The sequence below is a fragment of the Lygodium microphyllum genome, chromosome 3, assembly GCF_053477565.2.
Source record: "Lygodium microphyllum isolate KBCC chromosome 3, Lygodium_microphyllum_v1.1.10, whole genome shotgun sequence".
NCBI classification, from domain to species: domain Eukaryota; kingdom Viridiplantae; phylum Streptophyta; class Polypodiopsida; order Schizaeales; family Lygodiaceae; genus Lygodium; species Lygodium microphyllum.
Window position 1 is genome coordinate 54,256,007 of NC_141137.1, and position 27,365 is coordinate 54,283,371.

The window sequence follows — 27,365 nt, forward strand, 5'->3', positions numbered from 1 at the left end:
TCTAGTTATACATTCAAAACCATAGGAATACCTAGTGCTAGATAGAGAGCTGTCCTGCAAATACATAGAACCACAAGTATGTAATGGCAAACTAGATGAGAATGATAAACATCACTGGGTAAAAGTGATCAACGTACGTTAACAACTTGGCAACGCATAAGGACCTCCAAAAAATGATGGCGATATCCACTCAAATTCTTGACAAAAAATGGCATATTGCATTGGATGACAAGATCGCAACTGGTACACAACCTCATACAAACTTCACAACTTTCATTTTTACTTGAAACAACAATGCTAATTAATTTGCACTTAGTATGCATGACTCCTCAAAGACATACTCGACAGACTCGAACTTGAGTATGAAGACTCGGTTGATAATCCACTACAAACAAGCATGGCCCAAGCGCTTTTAGGCACAATAACAAACGACGTTGGAATATACCCAATTGAGATACCACACTATGGATTTAACATCTTGCTCAACCAACTAAGGTAGAAGTCACGAAAAAAGAAGGCAAGGATATACTAGAAGATTACATGAAAAAAAACCACTACAATCATGGCTGTGACAATCCTACAATAACGATCGAGAAGGTCACATACCTATTGAGTAGAGGGGTCTACACCTAGAAACACGGTTCCAACTCTGATCCATTTAGCAACATAATCGACGTAACAAGCAATGCAAGTTCTCAAATATGAGTTCTTCTCAAACATTAAAAAAAAAAAACTAACAACATCAACTTTTCTTGTAGAAATGCAAATAGAAGCAAACCAAGAAAAAACCAAACTTTTGCCAGTGCCAAACTTGTAACCTCAAACATTGCAAGTCTTGCCACTAACTCAAGTACTTCCATATCATTTGACACTGTCTGCAACTAAAACCCACAAGCTAGTCTAGAAGTGCCAATGCAGAGACACAAAATCAAGTACTTCATCTACAACATAAGATGTAAGAAAAATGGCAAGGAGCATGTAGGACAGATGGCCAATATCGAGAAAAGAATCCAACAACATTGAAGAAGTTTCGTCAAGAAAATGAAGAAAGACATAGAAACATTCCATCTGTTCGAGGTTAACATAGAAGCAATACTTGATAGCATAGACAAGGCTAGGAATTTTGAGCAGACCACCATTTGTAAGAAAAATGCAACCGTAACAAGGTACAATAACCTATATGAACACCCAGTGGATGTAAAAAGTATTATTTTTTTTAGAGAAGAAACCTCATTTAACATAGTAAAAAAAAAACTAAATGTTCAAACTCACAGTCATTTACTTGATTTATATAAGTATATATATTCTCCTTTCGAGATTTTTCATGTATTTAAACAACACTAATTCTTATCTACAAACCTTTTTTACTTTAAAACACGTCACATGTCTAAACACCATCAGTAAAACTACTACATAACAAACATGCAAGAATTGCATATGGAACTTCATACTCCTTTACTTAGCTGAACATGTCAATCTAGTTGTATACTCTCTCTCTCCTTTCTTTTCTCTTTTCTTTCTCTATCTTCTCTACTCTCCAAGTCTCTCTACTCTCTACTCTCTCCTCTTCTTATTCTTCTTTTCTCCTCTTTCTTTCTCTATTATCTCTACTCCTCTCTTCTCTTTTTACTTTACTTTCTCTCTCATGTCTCTAGTCAGTTTGCTCTCTCTTCTCTTTTCTCTTTCTACTCCTCTCTCTCTCTCTCTCTCTCTCTCTCTCTCTCTCTTTCTCACTCTCATTTCTACTCTACTTTCTCTCTTCTCTTTTCTCTTTTCTTTCTTTCTCTATCCTCTCTACTTAGTCTTTTTTCTTTTCTCTCTATCCTTTCTCCTCTCTCTAGTACTATACTTTCTCTTTTTTCTCTCTACCCCTCTCTATACCCTCTATTAAATATAATTTTAATTAAAAATAGTTAATTAATTAATCAATTCATTTCTTCTCTCTATATATGCCTCTCTTTTCTCCTCTCTCTCTCTCTCAATCCCAAGAAACTTCAAGAAAACACATAAACATTCATTAATGTAGACACATGTTGCATATTCACACTCATAGCTTTCCAAAATTACATACTATGGAAGTGAAAAAGAAAAGAACAATAGGGTTTGAGAGCACTTATGTCAAAGGTTGATGGTGTTGAAATGAGCGAAATAGGCATTCTTGAACGATATTATTTCAAATCAGCATCGGTATATGCCTCAAAATATCCATCAATGAATATTTTTATGTATGTCTTTATAGTTGCCCATTAGCATGTGCTAATGTTTTCATGAGTAAATACCAACTCATAAAGTGGCGATTATATAGGCATACATACTAGTGCATTTATCAATGTAAATTCAATGTATGTCATAATGTTGAGTTGGTATTCCTCTCATACCTTGTTGTGAAGATAGGCTCATGAAGAAAAGGCTAATGAAGAAGAAGATAGGCAGTACAAAAGCATCAAGGAGCATGTGCACTTTTTGCTCCAAGAAAGAAGAAGATATAACCATGTCAGAAGACTTTGAAAGACGTTTAAAAAGGTAATGTTTATGCTAGGGTTCAATAGTGTTATTACTTGCATGCATGGAATTGTGAGGAATAGAGAGCCCATGAGAGTGATAAAGGAAGTGTATCACTTGTAGACTGTCATAGAAACAATAGTTATTAGGAAAATATGGTATATAACTAGAAATAATAGGATGTGCATGGCCTCCTTATTGTCTCTCTTACCAATTGTTTTATTGTATAAACAACAATTACCAGTAATTTGCAGTGACAACCTTTGCTTGTACTCTCAATATGGATGTTGGCCTTTGGGTTTTTTGGTCGATATTCCAACATTCATATACTTATGACGCTTTAAAAAGTCATCTACATGTATACATCCAAGAGTTGTGCCACATTGGTCCTTAAACTAGTATGTTGAAACTTCAAGTCACTGAATTAAGCAAGGGACGTGATCATCCATGTTGCCTTTGGGAGGAGGGAAATCCCATGTGAATCATCGTGATAAAATGCGTTGAGAGAAGCGCGCTGCCAACTCTTCAGCATACATATGACACTTGCCTAGTGTGATGCCTATAAAATCGTGATTGTGCTATAAGACTCTAGAATCTAACTCAATGTATAGTTTATAATGGCTGAAGGTGGTGCATTCTCCCACGATGATGAGGCGTCGCTTCTCACTCTTACCGATGCATATAGGGTACCACTACAACCTGGCAGAGCATCATTCTGAAGGTGGTGCGCGTACTCGTGCAGAGACGTCTCTCTCTCTCTCTCTCTCTCCGCATCCCCACACTCATCCCAAACTACCTGCAGAGATCCCATCTTTCACGTATACCCACTGTCTCTCGGATTCAATATACAGCAGCCTATTCCTTCCCCGTCAGCTAAGCAATGCCTGTGCAGTGTGCAGCTTGCTCTCCTCTACAGTCTTTACCTAGATATGGAGCTGCCCTCTTTGTAGTCCGGTAAAAACACACACACACACACACACACACACACACACACACTCTCTCTCTCTCTCTCTCTCTCTCTCTCTCTCTCTCTCTCTCTCTCTCTCTCGGATTCAATATCCAGCAGCCTATTCCTTCTCCATCAGCTCAGCAATGCCTGTGCAGTGTGCGGCTTGCTCTCCACTACAGTCTTTACCTAGATATATAGCTGCCCTCTTTGTAGTCCGGTAAAAACACACACACACACACACACACACACACACACACACACACACAGTCTCTCGGATTCAATATCCAGCAGCCTATTCCTTCTCCATCAGCTCAGCAATGCCTGTGCAGTGTGCAGCTTGCTCTCCTCTACAGTCTTTACCTAGATATGGAGCTGCCCTCTTTGTAGCCCGGTAAGAACGCTTGCACCCTACTCCTGGACAGTAATCCCTCGTTCGTCCAGCTTATCAAACCTGCAGCTTCTAATTGGTCTGTTTAATCTTTTGCATGCGCACATCTTAACACAGTTAAGGTTCTATGAGCAGAGAGTTCATATGATGCATAATTACATCAAAACGACTTAATCAAATTACATTATTGCTCGTCATACTGGGTCGTATAATATAGCTCGAGCCTCGGCTGTACGTTGCTCACACGATGATAATTGATCTGTTTTAGCAGACAGCACTTCACAGTACGTGTGGGTATTCTGGTGATTCGATTGGATCAAAACAGCACCGTCGTCGTCAGAATGCATGGCTTAGTCGCATTGAATCTCCTTATATTAGCTCGGATTATGGGCATGATGAGAGCAAGCAAAAGCCGATCGAATCGGCTTCTGATGATTTTGCGTGCATACTGTATTAAGCGATTATGGACATTATGGGAAACTCGTCCACCAGGAGCTATATTGCGCTGCAATCACCAGGTATGGATCAGGTCGGCTATCTTTTAAGCCAATTGTGAATGTTTCAGCTTCTGCAAAGAGTGTTTCCATGGCGGCAGTACAAATTAATTATGCCATATTTGTCCACTTAGAGTACAAATGCTAAGTATGATTAATTAGATCGTGTGTAATTTGGAGCATGCAACGTTCTCCCCACTCATGCTCTCTCAGAGATTCAATGGCAACTAAATAAATCTTATTAGCCGTTAGTTCCCCCTCCTCTATTAAGCCATCCATAGTCGAGGCCTTTTAACACGATGGTCTAAAAATTTAGGAAAATAATTATCCACGTCCGTGTCTAAATCAGTTGATTCATGGTATGACCTTTACCCATTGGCCATGACATCATAAGTTTTCATTCCATGGTACATGCCATTAGGGAAGTTTTGATATTCCCTTCTAAATTGTGCTTTTGATCAAAGTCACATCCTTTGTTTTGAACATAACCCTTTGTCACAAGTCTAGCCTTGTAAATATCAATATTACCATGTGATGGATGTTTTCTTTAGATGAAATAAGTACTAATGGCTATTTTGCTAAGCGACAAGTCACACAACAACCAACTCTTATTTTTTATAATCGTATAAGACTCAAATCATATAGTAGCCATGTAATGTTCTAGATTTTGTGCTTCTTCAAATAAAACATATTCATCCTCATTACATATATTGGAATAGCCATTGCATAATAATCTTATGCTTAAGATGCACTACAAGAACTAGAATGAGTATGGCTAAACCAAAGGCATATCTAATTTACTATCATGGAATGTCAATGTTAGTCATTTTTTCAATCATGGACTTTTCAATCCTTTCTCTATTGTCACTAAGTATATCCTTCATCATTGTATCATAGGCTATTTTGTGGATTCATTAGAAACTTGCTTATGATGGAGAATTACCTAATTTGGCATTATATTCGCTTATGATGGAGAATTACCTAATTTTGCGTTATATTCGATTACCTATCATTGAAATGAGGCAACGAAGTATCACATATATATTCTATATGTGTACATCTATCTTTATCGTAAATGAAAATAAAGGTTGTAGAGAATTTTTCACAAAGGTGATATTATAACTATTCAAGATACACTTGGCTCGTGGATGATTTACTATGTAATCATTTTTCTCAATAATATAACTAACAAAGATATAGTTTTATCATTGTCATCTAAGTTTTTGGATTAAAAATACCTATAATAATTCATAAGTTGAGAAGCAAAAAATATGCAAATAAACGGACATATGACTTCAGTCTCATATAAAGTGATAGGTTGCAATGCTTTGGTGCAATACTTATTTAGTACATATATAAGTTGTATACATAATAGTTGATCTTAAGGAAGAAACCATATGATAAGGCTTGACTTTTGTTTATATTTTGCTATGGGATATTTGTACTTTTTTTTTCCAGACTTATGATGTAAATGCAATAAAGATTTGTGTACTTATTTGTATCCAATCTAATTTGTAATGGCTTCAAGGGTTGAGAGAAAAGATAGATAATAAGAATAATAAAATTGGAGAAGAGCTTCATCAATGGTTTTTTCACCATTTTTTGTATTTCATTCTCTCTAACTTCACTTTTACTTTTGATCCTTAAAATTGTGGAAGCCAAAGGGTAATAAGAAAAGGAAAGTAACGGAGAAGATGAGTTTTGGTTTTGAAGTCTTGTTCTCAAGCTTTGGCTCTTACTCTCTCTTTTGCATTCTCAGTAATGGTACATAATAAGAGAGACAAGAAGCAATAAGAGTGGAAGTTTTAAAGTTGCATATACAAGAATGAGTTACCCATTCAAATTAGCATATTATATACATTAACATAAGAGGTAGGTCTTTTTACCTTTAACTTGGCATTCTCTATTCTATTTTATTCTATTTTATTTAAGTATTATAGTTTTTTTTCTGTCATACAGTACATTGTGATATTTCTTGACATGGTTTAAGAAAAAGTGAATAGAGATTTTTTTTAGTCTTTATATCTAGTGCAGATCTTTTAATTTACATGTAGACATGTACATGACATTGCAATTTGCACAAACTCACTAATTCATTATCAAAATATCATGTTATCTTGTATACATATAATAGATGAGATTAGATTACAATTGCACCTTATGGACGAGATGCGTAAATTAAACAAATGAAATCTATAAAAGCTATATCGTTTCAAAACCTTCTTTCATGGCACTTTGAATTTATATTCTTCGTTCTCTTGATTTTCTTTTAAGGTTAATTACTTTATCTTTCTTTGATGAATACTAGCTCCTTGGCACTTGATGCTAAATCTAGCATATTGTAGCACACTGTGAAAATGAAATGTTGGATCGATAGTGATGTAGTTTATTGGAGGAGCAATGATTGATAGTGTTAGTAGAGGTGAAGGACTTGTTTGATGCTTTAGTAAATGATAGTTAAGATTGTGAGTGATAATAAGGCTTTGTAAAGTATTTCATTCTTAATGATGGTACAGTTGACTAGTGGTCTTTGTGGATAGGACTTAGATGGTGAAGAAGTATGGATTACATAATATAGAAGGTGAAAGGTTTGCTATAGAAGTAGGGGGTGATGGATTTGGATCCTTCATGAACTTTTGTATTTGTAATTTCAACCTTACGTGCCTTCATGCGAGAATAGAAAGTCGGGTTCTTCGTAAAATTCTTGTACATAAGATATATTTTGTTAGATTAGAAGATAGGTCGAACTTCAAGTGAATACGAAGCATTTTTTCACACTTAAGGACTCAATTTATAGATAACTTGTGTAAATATTATGTGAGTATGTATGTTGTCATGGGTTATACATATAAGGATTTAGCTTTCTTGGGGTTATTTTTATTGGTGGTACTCGATGATGCAAGAGAAATGAATTGTTGAGGGATGGAAAAAAACTTTGTGGTTGAGGGAAAATAATTCATGAAGAAGGGAGATGTAGGAAGTTGAATTAAGAAATTATGAGCCAATCCAAACAGTACTTAAAGGATATTCTTTAGTAGACATATTCATGTAAATTGACAATGACAATTGGGGTGGTATTTTTTAAAAAGGTTTTTCTTGGCTTGCTTTTTATGGGTTTCATTTTTGAGTATGGATATGAAAGGTGTAAATAAAAAAATATGCAAGGGACTTTGGATGTTATGTATAAATATGGGTGAGTTTAGATGTATGGGAGTTTGAAAGAGGGGCTAGGGGGTGAAGGATGGAGTTGGCTAAGAGAGGCAATCATACATTACCAACTTGAAAATCCTTAGGTGAATAAATAAATAAGTAGTGTTGTACACTTAGGTCTTTGAGCATTAGATATTTTGAAATGGAAGTGTAAGAAAATGTATGGTCGATCAAGGATAGTATTTTATAATATAAATATGAGGTAATATGTATTATGGGTTGCTCTTCCTTATTGAGTTTGATCGTTGTCACTTATAGATCATAATGCTTTACAATAGTATCCTTGGTCTCCCTTGGCTAGACTTAGATCTTAAGATTGATTCATGCATTATACAATAAGTAGTGAGGCCAAGACCATGTAGTAGTACAAGTGTTGATGTTGATGAAGTGTCTTTGAAGAACTAAAAGTATGAAGACTTGAGCTCTTGATAAAGTGGCTTGTAATACCTTTAAGGAAGTTAGTTTTTGTCGGTAAGGTAAATATTTAGGTTGATCTTCTTTGAAAAATTAATTGTATTAATGAATGATTTTTACATTTTTTCTAGAGTTGGAGGTTGCAGAGTGTTGCCTCTTTTTAAAATTTTGATAGCTTTAGATCTTCAATGTTTTTTTTCTTCTTATCTTCTTTGTAAGAAGTTGGAAATATATGTATTGACATAAGTATAAAAGGTGTGAAACATGCCGTTTTAGCATATTTGATCATAATATAATTATTCTCCCATCTTACCTACTTGTATTCACCTTTTATGGATTTTAAAAAATGTTTTTAGTTTTTTTTTATTTTTATTTTTGCTTTTTTTCCTCATCTCTTAGTCATATCCTTTACAAGGAATATTAGAGCATTAGTTTTTAATTCATTTGGTACAATTCTTTATTGGATTTTTTTTCACAATCTTGTTACTTCTTGGTTACTCAAGGATAAGGTGCCAATTGGAAAAATGGATAAGTGTAGTAACCAAGGAGACCAAGGATAACTAGTTAGATTTAACTCAAGTATCTAAATGTAGATTTGGAGTTAACTTGGACAAAATGGTAGGTCATGCATCAATAATAGGCTATTTTGGAGGTAGAATAGTTAAAGATAGTGAATAGAGTTAGTCTTGGTTAAAAGTTTAATTGTTTTTCAAGAGGGACTTTCTTCTTTCTCTCTTTTAAGCTTTTGATTGAACCTTTTATGATTATTAAGAAATCCAATATCTTTACTCTTTAATGGTGTTTTTTTCTTTGATCATGGGGAAATGATTCTACATATGAACTGTTATAATCATACGTGAGATTTGCAAGGGCAATGATACTTTCAATATCCACCATATCAAGGTCTGTCAAATTATATGTAAAACTCATTGGTTCCTTTGATTTTTGATACTATCCAAGTTGAACCTCCATCCTTGATGGTGTTATACTCCATGTAGGCACCGTTAACTTTTTTTCTCATCTTTTGAACTTGTCCCAAGTATCACGCTTTGAATTTTATTTTTCTCACATATTTTAAAGAGTGGGTTTGATGACCTTGTGATATTTTCATTGGTATTCTCTTGTTGGAAGAATACATCACAATTTGAACCAATGCCAAATGAGTGTCGAATAGATTATCATTTGTTTGAGTTTGATACTTCTCCTTATTGTAATATACCTCTTGTTGTACATTTGTAAGACTATCTTTGAACAACATGGGATTGCCATTAATTTGACTTAGCAATGTAGACTTAAAAAGAAATCTACTATTCTCAAGCTTCACCATTGGGTCCACTTTATCTTTTTTCTCATCATTTTCATCCAACAGAATCTACTACATGTCTTATCTCACTTGTAGATATATCCTCCTTCGAATTCATTTCATCTTTTGCAAGAAGTGAAGATTCCTTATCTATATCAGAATCTTGTAAACTTGAATTGGCATAAGCTTGAAAAAGGCTCTTAGACAAAGATTCTAAACACCATTTCTTATTCTCTTTATCCTTTGGTTTCATTTGCAAATCTTCATGGATTTGTTAAGCACTTTGTAATTCCCTTTTCAAGGTATCAATGATCTTTTCATTAGTTGAAACACATTTATGACCACCTAGATTTGTTTCTTTCATGTTTTTTTTAAAAATATTTAAATTTTTTCATATATGTTCTTGTTTCTTATGGGCCTTGTAAATTTCACTTTATCCTCCTTGCATTCAAAATGTGAAAGTCTATTTAAGATTTATATTATGCAACATGTCCATCAAGTCATAAGTGCGCTTTTGTCCAATTGTGTTGTTAATCTTATTAAAGAAGGTTTCAATTGCATTAGATCCAGTCAAATGTATTGAAAGCATTTTATCTAAATGTAAATCCAATTTTGTCCAATTGTGTGCCACGGGGTAGGAGTTGGGATCGACGGTTGAGGGGGGCCATGGATTGTGGCGAGGATTTGGACCCCTGCTTTTGGCACAGGATAAACTCGACCCTTAAAAGTAAACCCTGCCCACGAAAGTAAACTCGGTCCTGGATGTAAACCCATGGATTGTGGCGAGAATTCGGACCCCTGCTTTTGGCCCAGGGTAAACCCGACTCTCGAGAGTAAACCCCATTCATGAAAGTAAACCCAGTCCTGGGTGTAAACCCGGTCCGATGCTAAAGGGAACTCGGTCTGCCGAAAAAGGGGAGCCGTAGGACGATTTGAGGGGTCACGCGGCACGTGGATGGGGCTCAGTGATTTTCGCTGGGCATAAGGTAGGTCCATCACGACAATGAAGGGGGGTACTTCGGACTAATGATATGCATTGTGATCATGGATTTGAGGGGGGAGGGGGAGTTGGGCAGGTTTACTATTTGGGTCGCCCGATTGAACTCTTGTAAGTGAGACCCTAGTTTTTTTCAGGCGTTTTTTTTAATGGTGCTATCTGAGGAACCAACCATCGCCATCACCGGCCATCATTGCCCGTCATTGCCATTTCCATCGCCATCGTTGCCTGTCATCACTGCCCGTCATCCACGGTCCCATCGCTGCTCACCTTCGCACAAAGATTCGTGCCATCGTGCCATCGTGGCAGAATTTGCATTGGCCATCGTGCCATCCAAACCTTGGATTGTTGCACAAAGTTTCCTTCCGAACTTGCATGTGTCATCGTGCTATTGCTTTTGTATGACTGCGGGTCTAAAGGAGAAGAATTGCGGGCAGAAGATTGGGTTGCTGATTGGATCGGCCTTGCATTGACAGGTGATTGTGCAACCTTAGCAGTGAAGAGAGAAGAGGTGCATAGCCGAATCCAATCCCTCAATGACCATCCCTGAGCGCATCGAAGGTATTGTTTCTTGATAATCGCTTTGAAGGTTTCCATGTCAACAATGCCCATGAATGTCTTGATTGCAATGCATGTTAATTGAATCTTGTTTTGATGTACCATTGCTCCTCTCCATCTATATTCATGTTTTGTACAAATCAATAAGAGCTTGTTATCATTTATTGCTTCACATACCATTAATGACCATCATTAACAATATACAGGAGGTATTAAAGCAAGCTAATACTCATGATTAGTTTCACCATATTACAAAGCCCTTTGATGGTGTGCATATCATAGCATATGTTTGAAAAAGGGAATGTGATTGCATTATCGTTCAAGATGGCACGATTAGCTAAAAAGAATAAGAATAAAAGCCTCCTAATCCCCACGATATTAACTTGAATAGCTAAATCCTTGTAGATCTAAATGTTATGGTAGATGGAAAAACTATATCGATTGATTAAATTATTATTACAATTTCTAAGAAGAGTTCATTCTTTATTAACCTTCTCATTGTACTTCAAAATGGACTTCATAAATATGAGCATAGAAAGTTTTCATGTGTTTATGGAGTTTTGGACTATTTTATAATAACAACCCCAATGGGATTGACACGCTACTTGATACCAATGTGGCAATGAGGTTGGGCTTTACGTCATTCGACTAGAGTCAATTGGTTTTTTGGCTTTTTTGACTAAGTTGTTGCTCTCCTTATGTTAGACTTCTTCCTTGTTCTACCAATTGGAAGGTTAACCCTTGTATATTATGTTTGTGTTTTAGTTGGGATAGTGATTCAATGTTGGATAGCCCTATGGTGCTCATATCATAAGTGGCTTTGGGCTCTTGCTAGGCCACTTGGGTCTTTTGCATTCACTTCTTAATGAGATGACGGCTTTGCTACTACTAACTTTTTACTTGGGATAGTTAAAGTACATATGAGTTATGCCACATTTAGGGTTCATTGGTTTACTTGACTATCCTTGCATGGTTTTACTTTTTATAAGCATCTAGAGGACACATTCTCTCATTGCCCATAGTTTTAGCATTCAGTAGGGTCGTTAGGCTACATTAGAGCCCTTCCTCTTTCTTGCCCTAGTATCATGATGGGAGTGGATTTGTAGTCTATGAGGACTATTTTATCTTTCTTGTTTGAGGGCTTGTATGCTCTCTTCCATTTTTCTTTTGTTTGAGGACTTGTATGCTTTCTCTTCCATTTTCTCTTCCACATAGTGGACTAGCACCTTGCTTGTAAGATTGATGATATTAGAGGGTGGTTGTGGGATATGTAGAGGATTGATTTTTTCCCTTTGTGTAGCAATATTTTGCTCTGTGGGAGCTAGCAAGGCTAACTGTGGAGGTCTAGGGTAGTATAATGCTCTATTAGGCAATTGGTATGTATTTACAATGTATCGATTTGGGTATGGTAAGTGTCATTGGATGTTTTGGAAATAGGGTTGTGGCTAGTTTACTGCTTTAGTGAGCTTAGCCTTGATGAACATGTCCTTGAGGAGAGTAAAGTAGGGCATCTTAGTTACATCTAGCCTCATGAATCATGTTCTTCCCTTCTTTCTTAAGCATAGTTTAAAGGCTTATATCCTCTTTATGTTTGAGATGAGATTGTTGGTCTCATAGATGTACTCAAATGTCTCTATAAAGCTATAAAAGTTATCCATGCTTTAAACTTCTTTATTTACTTAGCAATTAAGGGAACCTTGCTTGGTATGACATCTAGACCTACAAGCAACATGTTGGCTATCTAGGTCTTGATTTAGAGGGCATTAATGTCACCAAGCAACTTTCTTTGCACTAGATTGGCAAGAATTAGTGTGAGAGTTCGTCATTAGATGCTTTATAAGCCAAGCATGCCTATCATTATATGTCCTATAATCCATGAATTCAACAGTTGCCTCATGTAAGCTATGCACTCAAAAGTAGCCTCATGACGTTATCTGTCTCTCATTGGATGTTCTTCTTCTCGTATTGGGCTTCTAGAGTCAAGTCTGTGATCTTTTTTAAGGTCTACTTGCTCTATGTTACTAGCATCTTGTATTATTGTTTTTTCTATCATGGGGTTCATCTTGTCATTAATGTAGGATATGTCTATTAGCTCACAAGTATCATTTTCTATAATGGCTCAAAACCTACCTCTAGCATTTTGCTAAAGTCTTTTGGCATGTCCTTTAGTGATTGTTCCTTTTCCATCATGCAGGTCTAGTTCCCTACTGTAGTGACATGGTGGTAGACAAAGTGTCTCTAGCATATTCTCTTGTCTAATTGCACAGGTGCTTGGTCAACTTGGCCTATAACGATTTGAATTGTCATTATTTGTTATTACCAATTACATGTGAGGTTCTTTTTAAGCATACAAGGTTCAACCTTTATTGGTCTTTGGGTTTTTATGTCCTCATGTGCAGCGGGTTCCTTTTATAGCATCATGGGTTTTTTCTTAGATGCCTATTGTGGTTGTAGGGTCTTCATAAGTGAAGACACACACATATACATACACACACATCCCTACAATGATTCTACTCTCTTTCACGGCCCCCAGTTTTACACTTAAGTTTTTATTCTCTGCTCAAAATTTTTGTTTACATTGCATTTATTGTTTTGAGTGTACTCAAATATATCTCACTTGAGTGTCAAGATTGTGGGAGAGAAGGAATGAGTCTCACTTGTAGCTTTCTTGCTTGCAAAATGGGGGAATACACACAAAGGTGAAGGTTGAAAACAAATTTTCCTCTTCTTAGTTGTATAGCTGTCATCTAGCTATTATTCATGGGCGGTGTACCAACCGTATCTGCAACTGACAGGTCGGTGACATAAATGCACAACCGTCACCCTGGTATATCACGAGTGGAGCTCGATATCTCAACACTCCTCGAGCTCAATCCCAATTCCTACACACCAAGCAAGTCTTTGAACCTGCACAGCTTCTCTGTGCCCAATGCCTTCGTAAATATGTCAGCTACCTGATCCTCTGTGCTAACATAAACTAGATCAATAAGGCCTAGTAAAATCCTCTCGCACATAGTGATAATGCACCTCAATGTGCTTTGTTCTAGCATGATAGACTTGGTTATTTGCCAAGTGTATACTACTCATGTTGTCAGAATAAATGATAACTGGTCCATCTGTAGGCTGATGCATATCATAAAGTAGCTTATGCAACCAAGCTACCTCACATGCAGCCATTGTTGCACTCCTGTACTCGGCCTTTGTGCTCGACAAGGCAACTGTAGGCTGTTTCTTGCTGCTCCAAGTGACTGCAGCACTCCCAAAAGAGAACACATATCCACTGGTAGATCGTCTATCAGAAATACTACCAGCCCAATCAACATCAGTGTATCCATGCAACTGTATCTAAACCCCAGTCTCATAAAGTAAGAGCCGTATCTTGGTGATCTAATCACCTCAATGTCCAAGAAATAACGCAGCTCTTTCAAATCCTTCATCTCAAACTTCTGCTTTAATAGCATTTTCACATGAATGATATCTTCATCACTATCGCATGTGATAATCAAATCATCAACATAAATGACAAGCAGTATAATATATTTCTCTGTTTTTATCACATAAAGTGAGAAATCTGCCTTGAAAATCTGAAAGCCAATAGTGATAAGATACTGTCCTATCTTGTCAGACCATGCTCTAGGTCCTTGCTTCAAGCCATACAAGGCTTTTTTCAACCTGCAAACAAACTCAGGATGAACAACATGCACATAACTTGGTGGCTGCTCCATATAGACCTCTTCTTGCAAATTACCATGCAAGAAGGCATTCTTTACATCCATCTGATGTTAAGACCATCCCTTTGATGCAGCCATAGCAATGACTGCTCTTACGGTTGCCATCCTTGCAACCGAACTGAATGTTTCTTCATAATTAATGCCATATGTTTGTGCATACTTCTTGACTACTAATCTTGCCTTATATCTGTTCACAGAACCATCTGCATTGTGCTTCATCTTATAAACCCACTTATAACCAATTGCATTTTTATCTTTAGGCAAAGTTACCAATTCCCATGTAGCATTTGCTTTCAAGGCATCTATTTTTTCATCCATGGCTTTCTCTCATTTTTCTTTTTTCATGGCTTGCTCAAAAGAAGTGGGTTCTAGTTCATGTATCACTTTGACTATATATGCATAGTGAATGGCTGTAAATCCATCATACTTCAGTCTATCCACAGGATACCTAGCTCTGGTAGACCTGCGTAAAGTAGGTTCACTCCCAGGTGCTCTCAAAATATCCCTGGTCTTTCTTACTCCAGGTGTAACAATAGAAGGAATACCCAACTCATCATTAATGCTCTGTTGTGAGCCACTGGATTCACCATCCACATAAGAGTGACCTACATTCACATCAAATATGGGCTGATCTACCTTTTCTTTTCCTTTTTGTGATACCTGTATACCATTATCTGCATTGCTTTGAGAAGATTTTTCTGATCTCAATCTGCCTGCCCATGGCGAAGAATGTGAACCACTGCTAGAGAACGCTCCAGGTCTACTAATATCTTGTGACTGCTGCTGTGAATTCTGTGCAGCATTACCATTTTGTGCATCTACATTATCAATCACATTTACTGTTTTATACCAGCTACTCATCTCATCAAAAACATCTCTGCTCACTGTAAACTTACGAGTAGAAGGGTTATAGCATCTATACCCTTTTTGCTGTAGAGAGTAACCAATAAAGATGCACTTCTTAGCTTTTGGATCCAACTTGGATCTCAACTCATCTGGCACATGAACATAGGCAATGTAATAAAAAATTTTCAAATGAGAAATATTTGGTTTCCTACCAGTATACCTCTCCTCTGGAGTCATCCCATGTATTGCTGCAGTGGGAGTCCTGTTCATTATGTAGACTGCTGTAGCAACTGCTTCAGCCCAGTAAAAATTTGACAAGTCTTTTTCATTGAGTATGGCACGAGATACCTCTCCAATATGCTTGTTTTTCCTTTCTGCAATTTCATTTTATTGTGGGGTATGATTGCATGAATATTGTTGCTTTATACCATGCTCCTGCAGGAAACTTGCAAACTCATTTGAGGTACTCTTTCCTTCTATCTGATCTTAGGCATTTTATTTGCAGGCCTGTTTCTTTTTCAACCATAGCTTTAAGAGTTTTGAAATGTCCAAAAACTTCACTTTTCTTTTTCATAAAATACGCCCAAACTTTTCTGCTATAGTCATTAATAAAAGTGACAAAATAATGACAGCCTCCAAGAGATGCAGCTTTAGTAGTCCACACATCAGTGGATTAATTTCAATGGATTCTTACTTTCTTGAACATGTCTAGGAAATGGTTTCCTTGCATGTTTTCCAAACTGACAGGCTTCACATACCTTATGCATTTCTGCAACCTTGAATTTAGGCAATCCTGCAACAATATTTTGGGCTTGCATTGATTTAAGTCACTGTACATTAATATGACCAATGCGTTTATGCCAGATATCAATATCTGCAACTACACCGATCCCATGTGCAAACATTGCTACACTCAATTCAGGCATGTCTGCATTCAACGTAAACATTCTATCATTTTTTTTTCCTTTTGCTATCAAGCGATCTTTATTTTTCATATCCTCAACAAAGCATCCATGAGAATTAAATCTGACCTGCAAGCCTTGCTCAACCATTTGACCAACAGAAACCAGGTTCTTGGTGATATTCGGGACATGAAATACATCCGACATGTATTTCTTTTTCTCATCCTGCATAGACAAAGGAATTTTTCCAATCTGCACAATAGGATGTGCAGTATCATCATCAGTCTCCACAAATTCTGGTTTTTCAAATTTCCTTGCATCCTCCATCCATTCTGCATGACCTGTCATGTGGTTTGATGCACCTGAGTCAACATACCACACATCGTTGCTTTCTTCTGCACTTGTCTTAGAATTGGTCATGTGCTGCACCATAAACAAATGCTCATTTTTGTCATCACCCTGTCTACTAGAAGATGCATAATTTCCTTGTTGCAATTTTCCATTCATGATGTCATTTTGCTTTTTATAGCAATCTTTAACCATATGACCCATTTTACCACAGTAGTAGCATTTAACATTGTTTGTATTTTGGTCTCTTTGTCATCCACCACGATCTCTTTGGCTCCCCCTGTCTCTAGAGTTACCACGTCCTCCTCCATAGGACTGGTTTTCTTGAGTTTGTTGCATATTCTGATTTCTACCATGGCCTCCAAATTGGCCTCCTCTAGCTCTGCCAGCATTTGAGTAGAAGACAGCTTCTTTTGAAGTTCTTCTTGAAGAAGATGCATCATTTCTCTGCTCCTCAGAAATTAAAAGAGCAATCAACTCCTCAAAATCAAGAAATCTTTTACGGACAGAAATGGATGTTCGAAACTGTGCATAATCCTTTCCTAGACCATTCAAGGTCACAGAAACTAAATCATCATCTTCCATTGGCGATCCAATGGAAGCAAGTGATCTGCAATCTTCTTCACCTTCATGTGGTAGTCATTGATGCTTATATTTTCTCTTTGCACATTGTGCAACTCTTGCTTGAGCTACATTTTTCTGGCTTACGTATTTGTGCTATACATTTTTGACTTGAATATGCACAATCATAGAGTCTGAAATGGTGATAGATAGCCAATACATAACTTTCTTGGCTCTCTCATGCCATGCTTTAAATGCCTGCATTTGTTGTTGATTGGAAACATTAGGAAGAACTGGTTATTCATTTCTTGCAACGAATTTTCAATATCCTTTTTCCATAAGGAAATTCGACATTCTGAACTTCCATGCTTGGAAGTTGTTTTTGTCAAGCTTTTCAATGACAATTTGTGAAAGAGAATCAGACGCCATTATAGAATACTACAAAAAATTCTATCACTGCAAAGAACACAGCTTCAGCCTCACAAGGGCAAATCTGCAAAACTGATGAAAGTGGTATTTGACCACACAGTCACTTCCTAGTGATGATTTTGCATCAACAGGCAACAAGGATGTTTTTGTAACTCCCAATGTCTCTGCGCACATGCATACGATGCAATTTCTACAGTAACTTTTCACCGACCTGTAGAACAGTGATCGCACAGCATAAAACAGGGCCTTTTCCTGAGTGCGTGCTGAAAACTTCCGCGTCCAAAACATGCCCTGAAATGGCCTCAAATAAAAAAAACAGAGCAACTAAGGGCTAAAAGCGTCTCCCGCAGTATATACTGCCCTCTTGCTACACTGCGAAGGGCGTCTCAATCTGAGACAATGCATTCTTGCACTTTTCGACTGTGCTACTTGCAGAGACTTGCTCCCAAAATAGAAAAATGAAAGCAACACTAGTCCTCTTACCAGAATACTGCGAACTTGGTTTGATTTCTTGAGCTCCTTACCACGGACAAGGCTCTGATACCATGTCAAGATTGTGGGAGAGAAGGAAGGAGTCTTACTTGTAGCTTTTTTGCTTGCACAATGGGGGAATACACACAAAGGTGGAGGCTGAAAACAGTTTTTCCTCTTCTTAGTTGTGTAAGCCAAAAGAACTCTAGTACATAGAAATAGAAGAACCCTATATATGGGTCTCAAACCAAACTCAACTAACTAAGGTGGCATACTAACTGAGCTACGAACTAGAGTAGATAAGGATAGCTGTCATCTAGCTATTATTCATGGGCGGTGTACCAACTGCATCTGCAAAACTGACAGGTTGGTGACATAAATGCACAACGGTCACCTTGGCATATCACGAGTGGAGCTCGATATCTCAACATTGAGTACTTTAGTCTATTTGGGTCGACTCAGACACAAGCTTAAGAATTGAGTTGAGGGATTTACTTTGAAGATAAGTGGTGCTTAAACTCAACTATGGAGTTATTAGGTTGAGGGTTTACTCCAAGGCTTAAACAATGGGTCTAGTCTTAAGGGTTGGCTTGGGAATGGCTAAGTGTGTAGCTTAGTTCTCTCAAGTCCAAGTCTACTCAATGGATTCTAAGTTTATCAAGTGGAATCCTACATTGGTTGGTTGAGCCTAGAGCTTAAGGAGGACTTGAGAGTCTCTTTTTGATTTTTTGGTGTGAAGGGTCTTAGTAGGCTCAAGTTCTCTTTACTTGAGAAAGAACTTTTTGCTTAGTCAAGGGATTGAGAATAGAAGGTTCTTACTTTGGGTAATAGCATTGGTCAAGTAATAGTTTTTCTTGAGCAAGTGAGTGCTCGGAGGGTGTTCTAGTCAAGTCCTACAAACTTAAAATGGTGGGTAAAGCTAGGTGTGGGGTCTTGAGTCAAGAGCTCTCTTGAGTGCTCTCTGTGTGAATGGTACATAGTACAATTGATTGATTCCCCAAGTGTAACTAGTCAGATTGGATAACTCAATTTGACTAGTTGAGTGGATCTCAAGTCATGGTGTAAAAAACTTTTAAATTGGCACGAATGTTAGGATATAGCTCAAATCTTGAGCAATCAGCGGATCAATTGGTCAAGGCTTGGCTATTAAGTCCAGGTTGAGTAATCTTATCAAATCCTCAAGTAGTTGAGAGTCAAGAAGATAGTCTTAAGGGGTTGGCTTTAGGCTCTTGAGAGATCCATTGTGATCAACTAGTTGAGTCATGTTTGTAGACTTTAGCTATTGAGGGCTTAGGTGATCTTAAGTATTAGTGCCTTGACTAGTCAAGGATCAAGTGCTATAGGGAATCTTAAAGAAGCAAGCCTTGGCTTGATATCCTTGGCCTGATCGCACCGCCTCAAATGTCCATCATTAGTGGAGTTTGGGTCTTGTCTACGTTGGCTTAATAGCCTTGCGAGGTTGAGATCTTTCTATGTTGTGGTGTTACTTATATTGGGGTGTTGTCCACATTGGCTTCCTTTTTAGTGTTGTGATGATGTAACCTACATTGGGGTGTTGTGAAGCTTGATTATTTGGTTGTTCACTTTAGATGAGTTGTGCAATGGTTTGAAATTCATTTTCTACATCATGAGCATAAGAGGTAACAATAGTCAAGTGAATAAGGTTTAAGATCGTTGAGCTTTGCTTGGATGCTAGATTTAGCCAATTACACATAGCATCAAGGTGAAACTGAGAAGGAATGTTTCTTTGTCTTTTTCTTGAAATTTGTGCCAAGTGGTAGGATAGTCAAAGTTATGACAAACAAACGTGAAGCTTTAAGTAATTATCCTTTTGGGAAAAGATTCTTTGTCAAAACGATTATCTTATTGGCTTAACCAAGCTAAAATAAAAATTTCATTCTTTTTAGTTAAATAAAAAACTTGATTAAGACTTATGGCTAATTTTCTAGCCCTTCTTGGCTTGTGCATCAAAGATGTTTCAAAGGATGCAAGCAATGTGGGTGTTCTTGGATTGTGATACTTGATTTTGATGCTCTTGCTCTTATAGTACTTTGATAACTTTCAATGGATTGTGTTGGAGAAGTTCGATGTGGTGTTGGCGTAAGATCTTAGGAATGAGAGATTTCATGTTGATATTTTCTAATGATGTTATCCATAATTCAAGGTCTTGAAATTTTAGAATTAATTGTGAAAATTTCTTTGTAATAGGAACATACCCTAAAAAAATACTATTTTTGAAATCAATAACTAGGTTGCTAGTCAAAGTGCTCCAAAATCTTAAATACATTTGTAGTACCACTTTCTAGAGTTGCACTAGTCTCTGTATACGTATAGCTTGAAATTGATGACTTAACTCTAAACATAAAAATCACTAACACTTGCTTGCATTCGAAATCATCTAGAATTATCATATGTGGGCCAATTCTATGTGTTTAACTAGAAGGAGCTTCATAGGGAACCATATGGCAAAACATTTGTTATGTTTAACTTTTTCCTCAAGGCACTTCTTTGGAGATGTTTAAAGTTTCTGCACACCTCGGCACGGAATAACAAACTTTCTACAAATTAGCTCCACGTGTAACACATTAAATAAACAAGCACAAAATTAAATTCTTGATACATATACAAAGAGTGCATTATTTATCGACAATTGCAACTATTAAGATATGACATATACATAAAATATGCCAATAAGTCAATATCTAGAGTTTGACAATGAAGTATCTCAAAACAATCTTGCTTGAACAATCTTTACAAAACTTGTCAAAGATCTTGGCTCAAATCTCTTCATTATGATATGCTCTTATATCATGAATCTTCAAAGAAGTTTGCATTTCAACAAACACCTTTCAATCACAAAAGTTAGAGTATGCCTTAGTCTTGTACTCTAGAAAATATAGCCACATGTACTTGGTAAAATTATCAACAATAAGCATTAGATATTTGAGCTTTCCAATGGAGATTGTGCCCATTGGTCCTTGCAATGCATCAATTTAAGTGGAGTAGTAACATTGGGAGAAGCAATCTACGGATAGTCCACTCTCTTGTGTATCTATCCAAAGAATAGAACCTATAGAAGAGTTCTTAATGATTACACCCTAGTTGAAGACCACATGGGTATTCAACTGTGTTAAACCATGGATAGAAAGAAGGTTAAAACCTAAATTAGGTACATAAAGAACTTTGGTGGATGAAGCTTGTCTATTTGGCAAAAGGGAAATTGTTCCCATTTCACAAGCTGGTACTGAAGAGTTGTCACCAACGTCGGTGGAACCTCCTCTAGAATGAAGATCGTGAAGCCAATCTTATCAGTAGGTTGTATGTGAAGAGGTCTCATTGTCAAGGAGCCATGAGTTTTTCTTAGTAGAATAAGCAAGTTTTTGTGTTTTGTACCTCAAACAAATGAACAAATATGGACTGAGTAGTAGCAAGGGTAGCCTTTGAATCCTTTGAACCTTCCTTTGGCTTCAAATGAGGATACTTCTATAAACACTTCTTCTTATGATGTGTGTCCTTCCCATAGAATGGGCATTGAGGCTTGGACTTCTTCTCATCCTTCTTGTCAGCTTACTTCTTGTTGTTGCTTGTTTTCTTGTTTTTCCCTTTTGCATTTATAGTGGACAGAGCCGAATCCACTGGCTTTTATCTCTTTGAGTCACTCATCACACTCTAAGACAATCAGTGCTAACTCCTCCCAAAGAAGAGTCTCACGTGTCCCAAGTGTAAGGAAACTAGTGTAGAAGACATCGTATCTAGGAGATGGCAACTAGATAAGAAGAATAGAGTATAGAGTATAACCCTTAAATCTTAGGATTGTAGGAGGGTGTTCACACCCAAAGAGTGAAACACAATAAGCGTCTAAAAGTGTGTAACATAGGTACATAAAATAAAAAAAATAGATATGGGAAAAAAAACCTCATATGAAAAGTAAAAAGTGCGGAGTGTCTTAAAAATCACCGTCAATTCTTTGCGAGTGTAGGCGCGTGTCAAATCCAACCACCTCCCTGGAGTAAAGAGTGATTAAGATACAAGGGTCATCCACCAATGGAAATCAAATTAAAGCATTGCGAAATGCTTCAAATTTGTCACGAGAAAGAGCTTTGGTTTAAAGCATATAAACCTTTTTCAGCTCATAGATCAAGTGCTTAGATCCCTCAACTGCAAAAACCAATGAGCTGCTATACATATACTTATTGAAGTTTTTCATGAAAAAATGCAGTCTTTATATCAAGTTGATGCATAGTTTATCCATAATGGACAGTCAATATCTAGAGTTTGACAATGAAGTATCTTAAAATAATCTTGTATGAGCAAAGTCTCAAACTTTGACCATTAATGTTCAAAAATTCATTTCTTTATAAAGGCTTATTTTATCTAGTAAGAAATTATAAGTGGTGTGGTGATTGCAACATGATAAACATAAGTTGCTTATTTGTAGCCTATATCCTTTTAAACATTTTTTCAACTTGCGAACGTAAAAAAATTACTTTATCTTTATTCCTTAAAATATTGATGAACTGCTTATAATGTGAGCTTATGCTTTGGAGTATTTATTTTCAAGATGTCAATTGAGGTTTCACCTCTTATTGTATTCTTTTTCTATAATCTAGCTTGTCAATGCTCAATAATATGTTTGCTTTTTTATAAGAACATAAACAACTTTGAGTGTATATATGTGTCACTTGACCATTTTTACAAAAACAATATCATTAGAAAATGTTTTGAAACTTTCTTTTACACTGATAGTAATTTTAAATTTCATCTTTCTATTGAAGGTAACTTAAAACTTGTCTTGCATTGTAAGTAATTTAAAACATGATAATTTTGTAACATCTTAAAGGTTGTATAAAACATTTATCAATCTTTTTTAAAATGTGATTAAATGTAGATTTTTATTTTGGTTTTGTTCGTTTAATAATGTGAAATGTACACATAGTGGAAAGTGAATTTGATACATTCGTACACATGAATAGTTTGAAAATTGAGTATGATCCGTTTTTCACATTGCTTTACATTCAACACGTCCTTGGTCTCTAGTATAAATGGTAGTTTGAGCAAATCTAATAGGGTACCCGATTCTCATTCGCAACATGGTTTTTTAAATATACATTGATTGCTTAGCAGGTTGTTTGTATGGCTCCGCGCACGAGGAGTCATGTCTCACGAGGAGTCATGTCTTATCGCGTGCGCAGTCCTCTGCGGGTACTTTGACCATGCGTGTGAAGAAGAGTGTAAGTTTCCTTGTTTTCTTTGGAATATGAATTGTATGCAATATTTTCTCTAGATTGTTTTCATAACAAGTATTTCAATTTGTGTTCTTTTCAGGTTTCATCATCTTGTCATCGGGGGTGTAGAGATTCTTACGGGGACATTGCATTCGAGACACAAGATGATGTTGACCTCTCCAGTCTTTCGGTAAGAGTATGCTTATTGATCAGATGTTATGAAAGTGCGATTTTTTAAAATAGAATTTTCATAGTATAAGATAGAAGTGACACTCACTATACATGTGTATGTAGGGTCGTGCACTTTATGTGGACATTACTCTACTCGATGGCACTATAGCTCACCAGTGCCGTACCGACATCTTGTGTCCAAAGCGTCACGTCAATATTGTGAGGAGGGCATGGATGGTAGAGCATTTGAGAGTTGAGCATGACATTGAGTATGATATTTTTCATAGGAAGATAGGTCGCTCGATTGATACATCGCATGCCCACATCACTATCGGTGCATGGCAATGGAAGACAGAGACACAGTTTGGCGATCTAGAGAGGAAGCTAGAGCTGGCTAGGAGAAAGTATGAGAGAGTCCAGTATGCTCGAGCCCAGCAGTTGTGGGACCTATTGGAGGAGACAGAGCGCACCATGACACATGAGGAGTATGTCCATGCATTTGTGAGAAGAGCATTGGTTAAATATGATTCGAAGAGCATCGCATTCAGTACACGAAAAGACGTATTGCCGAGGGGTATGGAGCACATGTAAGTATCAAATCTCTATCTTCCATGAGTATTGTGATTTTAAAAACAATCTTAATTGGATTGTCTCATATGGATTATGTAATATAGATTGTTTTTTTTTCTCGCATGAATAGTGTCTAGTCTATTTTTTCTTGCATGAATAGTGTAATGTTTTGTTGAAACCCTGGATATAACCTCTTTTCATGTATGTGTGTTTGTGAATAATTTCCCTGTCTTAGAGACGGCTTTGCACACAGGAGAGAGAGCACAGAATGAGACTGAGGAGGTGACTCATGGTGAGGGTAATGCCATCAGTCCTCATCGTGAGTTGCAAATGGTGGAATATTACCCTGCGACAGATTTGGATGGCTTACACGAGGATGGGTCTCCCCACGCCATTGAGGATATTGGATCGCAGGTTAGTGGTGAAATGTGTTGCTTATTCTTTCGAAATGGTCTAATGCTTTTTGGCATCATGTTGCATTTTATTGATTGCATTGTGTTATAAAAATATAACACATGGCAATGCAGGGTGAGGGGAAGCACTACACAGTATGCCTTGTCACCGTGACCCTGTGCTATTACTGTCTCTTTCCCTCTCGAGCCGACGATCCCCCCCTCCCATTGTGTGTTCACGATCGGGGGTAGTACCATTGATGTGATCATGGATGGATCCCCCGCAAAGACAAGGGGGCAAAAGAGCATCACTTCAAGGTGTGTACCTAGTAGGTGTTGCTTACAATGGCATAAGTTTGTTGTTTTGTAATCAATTTTGATTTTTTTTTTGCATTTCAGGTTGGATCGTGGTGTGCGCATTGAGTTTGTAGCTTGTGTGTCGAAGCTTCGCGTGGACATTGACAGTCACTTGATAGCTGCATTGGTGAGTGCAGAAGAGACGAGTACCAGGACCATGGATTTATTTTCCATGTAAGTAAGGATTTAGGCATACTGCAATGTTTTTGTCTTTAGGCTTTGAAAGTTTTTGTTATTAAATGATGTTTCCTTTCATAGTTGGATGGAGTACATGCTTCCAAGAGAGCACATTTTCGATGTTTGCTTTGTTGATTCTCTTTGGTATCTATATCTGGACATGATTGAGGAAAAGGACGAGGATGTGGCATTACATAACTACTTTGATGGCGTTGACCTTACGCAAGCAATATTTATCTTCATGTCGGTGGTCTTGAGGTACGCATTGATGCCATGCATTCTACTTTTACGTGGTCTAATTGCCACCATGGCTCATGTGATTGAAATACTTTCGTGTTTCTTAAGAATTGCAATGTGCTTTTACGTTCACATGACTCAATTGGATACGTATGAGCTTAGGGCTTGCATCTTGCACTTGCTTGTGCATGGCTCGATTGGTTTCATAAGTATTCAGGGTTTACAATGTTAAAATATGTCTCAATTACATAGGGCATTGGAGCCTATATGTGGTTCATAATCCATGTGTCAAATGAGTGGATCAGCTACCCAGCAAAATCGAGATGCCATCATGTACCTTGACTCGTTGAATGCACGGATGCCATGGATTGTCTGCGAACCGTGAAGAGGTACCTTCAATCCTATACACATCCACATAGCATGCATTATTGTCATGGATGAATATTTTCTCTAATATGTCTGCGTGCCAGGGCCATCACCACCTTGTCAAAGTGACGTCTAGACCTAGAGTGTTTCAAGACATTATCTACCATTGATGAGATGAAGCTGATCCATATAAAGGTCTTGCAACTAGAGGGTTGCATAAAACTCACTAACATTTTCTGTTGCTTTACTTTTCGCTAACCCATTGTCTTATGGTTTCATTTGTAGGGCCCCCGTCAAACAAATGCGATTGATTGTGGGTTTTATGTGATGGCATACATGAAGGCCTTTATTGACGGTGGTGTGGTGGGAAAGCCAATGAGGAACTGGGTATGCATAACTTTACTTTTTATAGATATTTTTGTTTGGATTTGTAGCTTGCCTTGCTTAGTTGCATTAGCCTTTGCTCATTGCAGTTAAGGAGGACATGGTTCGATAGTACGTATGTGGCCAAGATTAGAGAGGATCTTCACAAGTGGTCTCTTGACGTGCTTGTAAAGTGATGTCTATTGTGATGGAAAATTATGCTAGGTTTGACATTGCCCACCTTGCCATTGCCTCTCGCTTGTGGCTTGGACTTGCAGTAAAAATGTGTATCTGTGGAACATCTAGATAAAAATAAATTATTTGGTTTTTGATAGTATAAACATGGATCATTGCTCAATTATAAAATTGTAATTAATTTTAGTATTAAGTAGTAACTAGTAATAATAGTGTATTGGTTTTAGTGTGATTTGGTAGCAATATCGTAGTTACATTAGGTTGTAATTTGTATTAATTCAATAATTACTAGTACTTGGCAATAATTTAGCAATAGTGATTTAATACATGATTCAATATAAATTATTGGAATAGGATTTCAATCGTGAGTCGTTGCTCCTTGAGTGGGCAGCAATGCTATTTGTTGTTGCCTTAGGTAAGGAAGATTGCGGTTTTGTGGTTGTGCATTGACACTAGCACATAGGGTGGGATAAAGAAAGAAGTTGGACAAAACACTATATCTTGCCTTGAATGTCCACAATTGGTGCACGAGTCACTTCATAAGGAGCCAATGATTCCAACTACTAGGGCACACAATTTTGGATGTAAGCACACACATATCAAGTGCGAACTGATAATAAACCCTTCATGATAAAGAACTATATGCAATGATATGTATGTGGATTACTTGAACTAGCATGGGTATCATCCCAAATGTGGTGGAGCCATAATTACTGCATAATTAAAATCATGAGTGTGTCAAGCATAAAGTTGGTTCCTAAATGCAAAAATCATACTTGTTAGCATGGATTGCCAATGAAAAGTGTTCTGTATTGTTATTAAGGAAGGGCTTAATGATCCCCAAAAATCGATTTGAGTTAAACACAAGTTAAAAAACTTAATATTGTGCTATGAAATATAAATACAAGTGTAGTTAACATACAACAATATACCTCTTATTGTACATTTGTAAGCCTATCTTTGGACAACATGGGATTGCCATTAATTTGACTTACCAATGTAGACTTAAAAAAAGAAATCTACTATTCTCAAGCTCCACTATTGGGTTCACTTTATCTTTTTTCTCATCATTTTTATACAACAGAATCTACTACATGTCTTATCTCACTTGTAGATACATCCTCCTTTGAATTTATTCCATCATCTGTAAGAAGTGAAGATTTCTCGCTTGTATCAGAATCTTGTAAACTTGAATTGGCATAAGCTTGA

At 37.0% G+C, this 27,365-nt stretch overlaps 1 protein-coding gene and 1 long non-coding RNA gene across 6 annotated transcripts; both read left to right on the top strand.

Annotated features, from left to right (window-relative positions):
- Nucleotides 1–3,285: 3,285 nt before the first annotated feature.
- On the top strand, nt 3,286–24,734 carry LOC148038350 (uncharacterized). 4 transcript variants are annotated; one of them, XM_087670905.1, is made up of 7 exons: nt 3,286–3,842; nt 4,108–4,357; nt 23,228–23,334; nt 23,429–23,524; nt 23,623–24,086; nt 24,305–24,483; nt 24,597–24,734. In XM_087670905.1, the coding sequence occupies exons 2-6, from the start codon at nt 4,303–4,305 to the stop codon at nt 24,339–24,341; spliced, it is 759 nt and encodes a 252-aa protein (XP_087527031.1). In that variant the 5' UTR covers nt 3,286–3,842; nt 4,108–4,302; the 3' UTR covers nt 24,342–24,483; nt 24,597–24,734. The 4 variants fall into 4 exon arrangements, with proteins under 4 accessions (XP_087527031.1, XP_087527022.1, XP_087527044.1 ...); XM_087670896.1 differs by having other exon boundaries at nt 4,111–4,357; XM_087670918.1 differs by having other exon boundaries at nt 4,111–4,357; nt 24,323–24,483.
- Nucleotides 24,735–25,563: 829 nt separating this feature from the next.
- On the top strand, nt 25,564–26,291 carry LOC148038351 (uncharacterized). 2 transcript variants are annotated; one of them, XR_015689398.1, is made up of 4 exons: nt 25,564–25,621; nt 25,703–25,793; nt 25,884–25,985; nt 26,072–26,291. It is a non-coding gene; the product is annotated as an uncharacterized LOC148038351 (long non-coding RNA). The 2 variants fall into 2 exon arrangements; XR_015689400.1 differs by lacking the exon at nt 25,564–25,621 and having other exon boundaries at nt 25,635–25,793.
- The last annotated feature ends 1,074 nt before the right edge of the window (nt 26,292–27,365 follow it).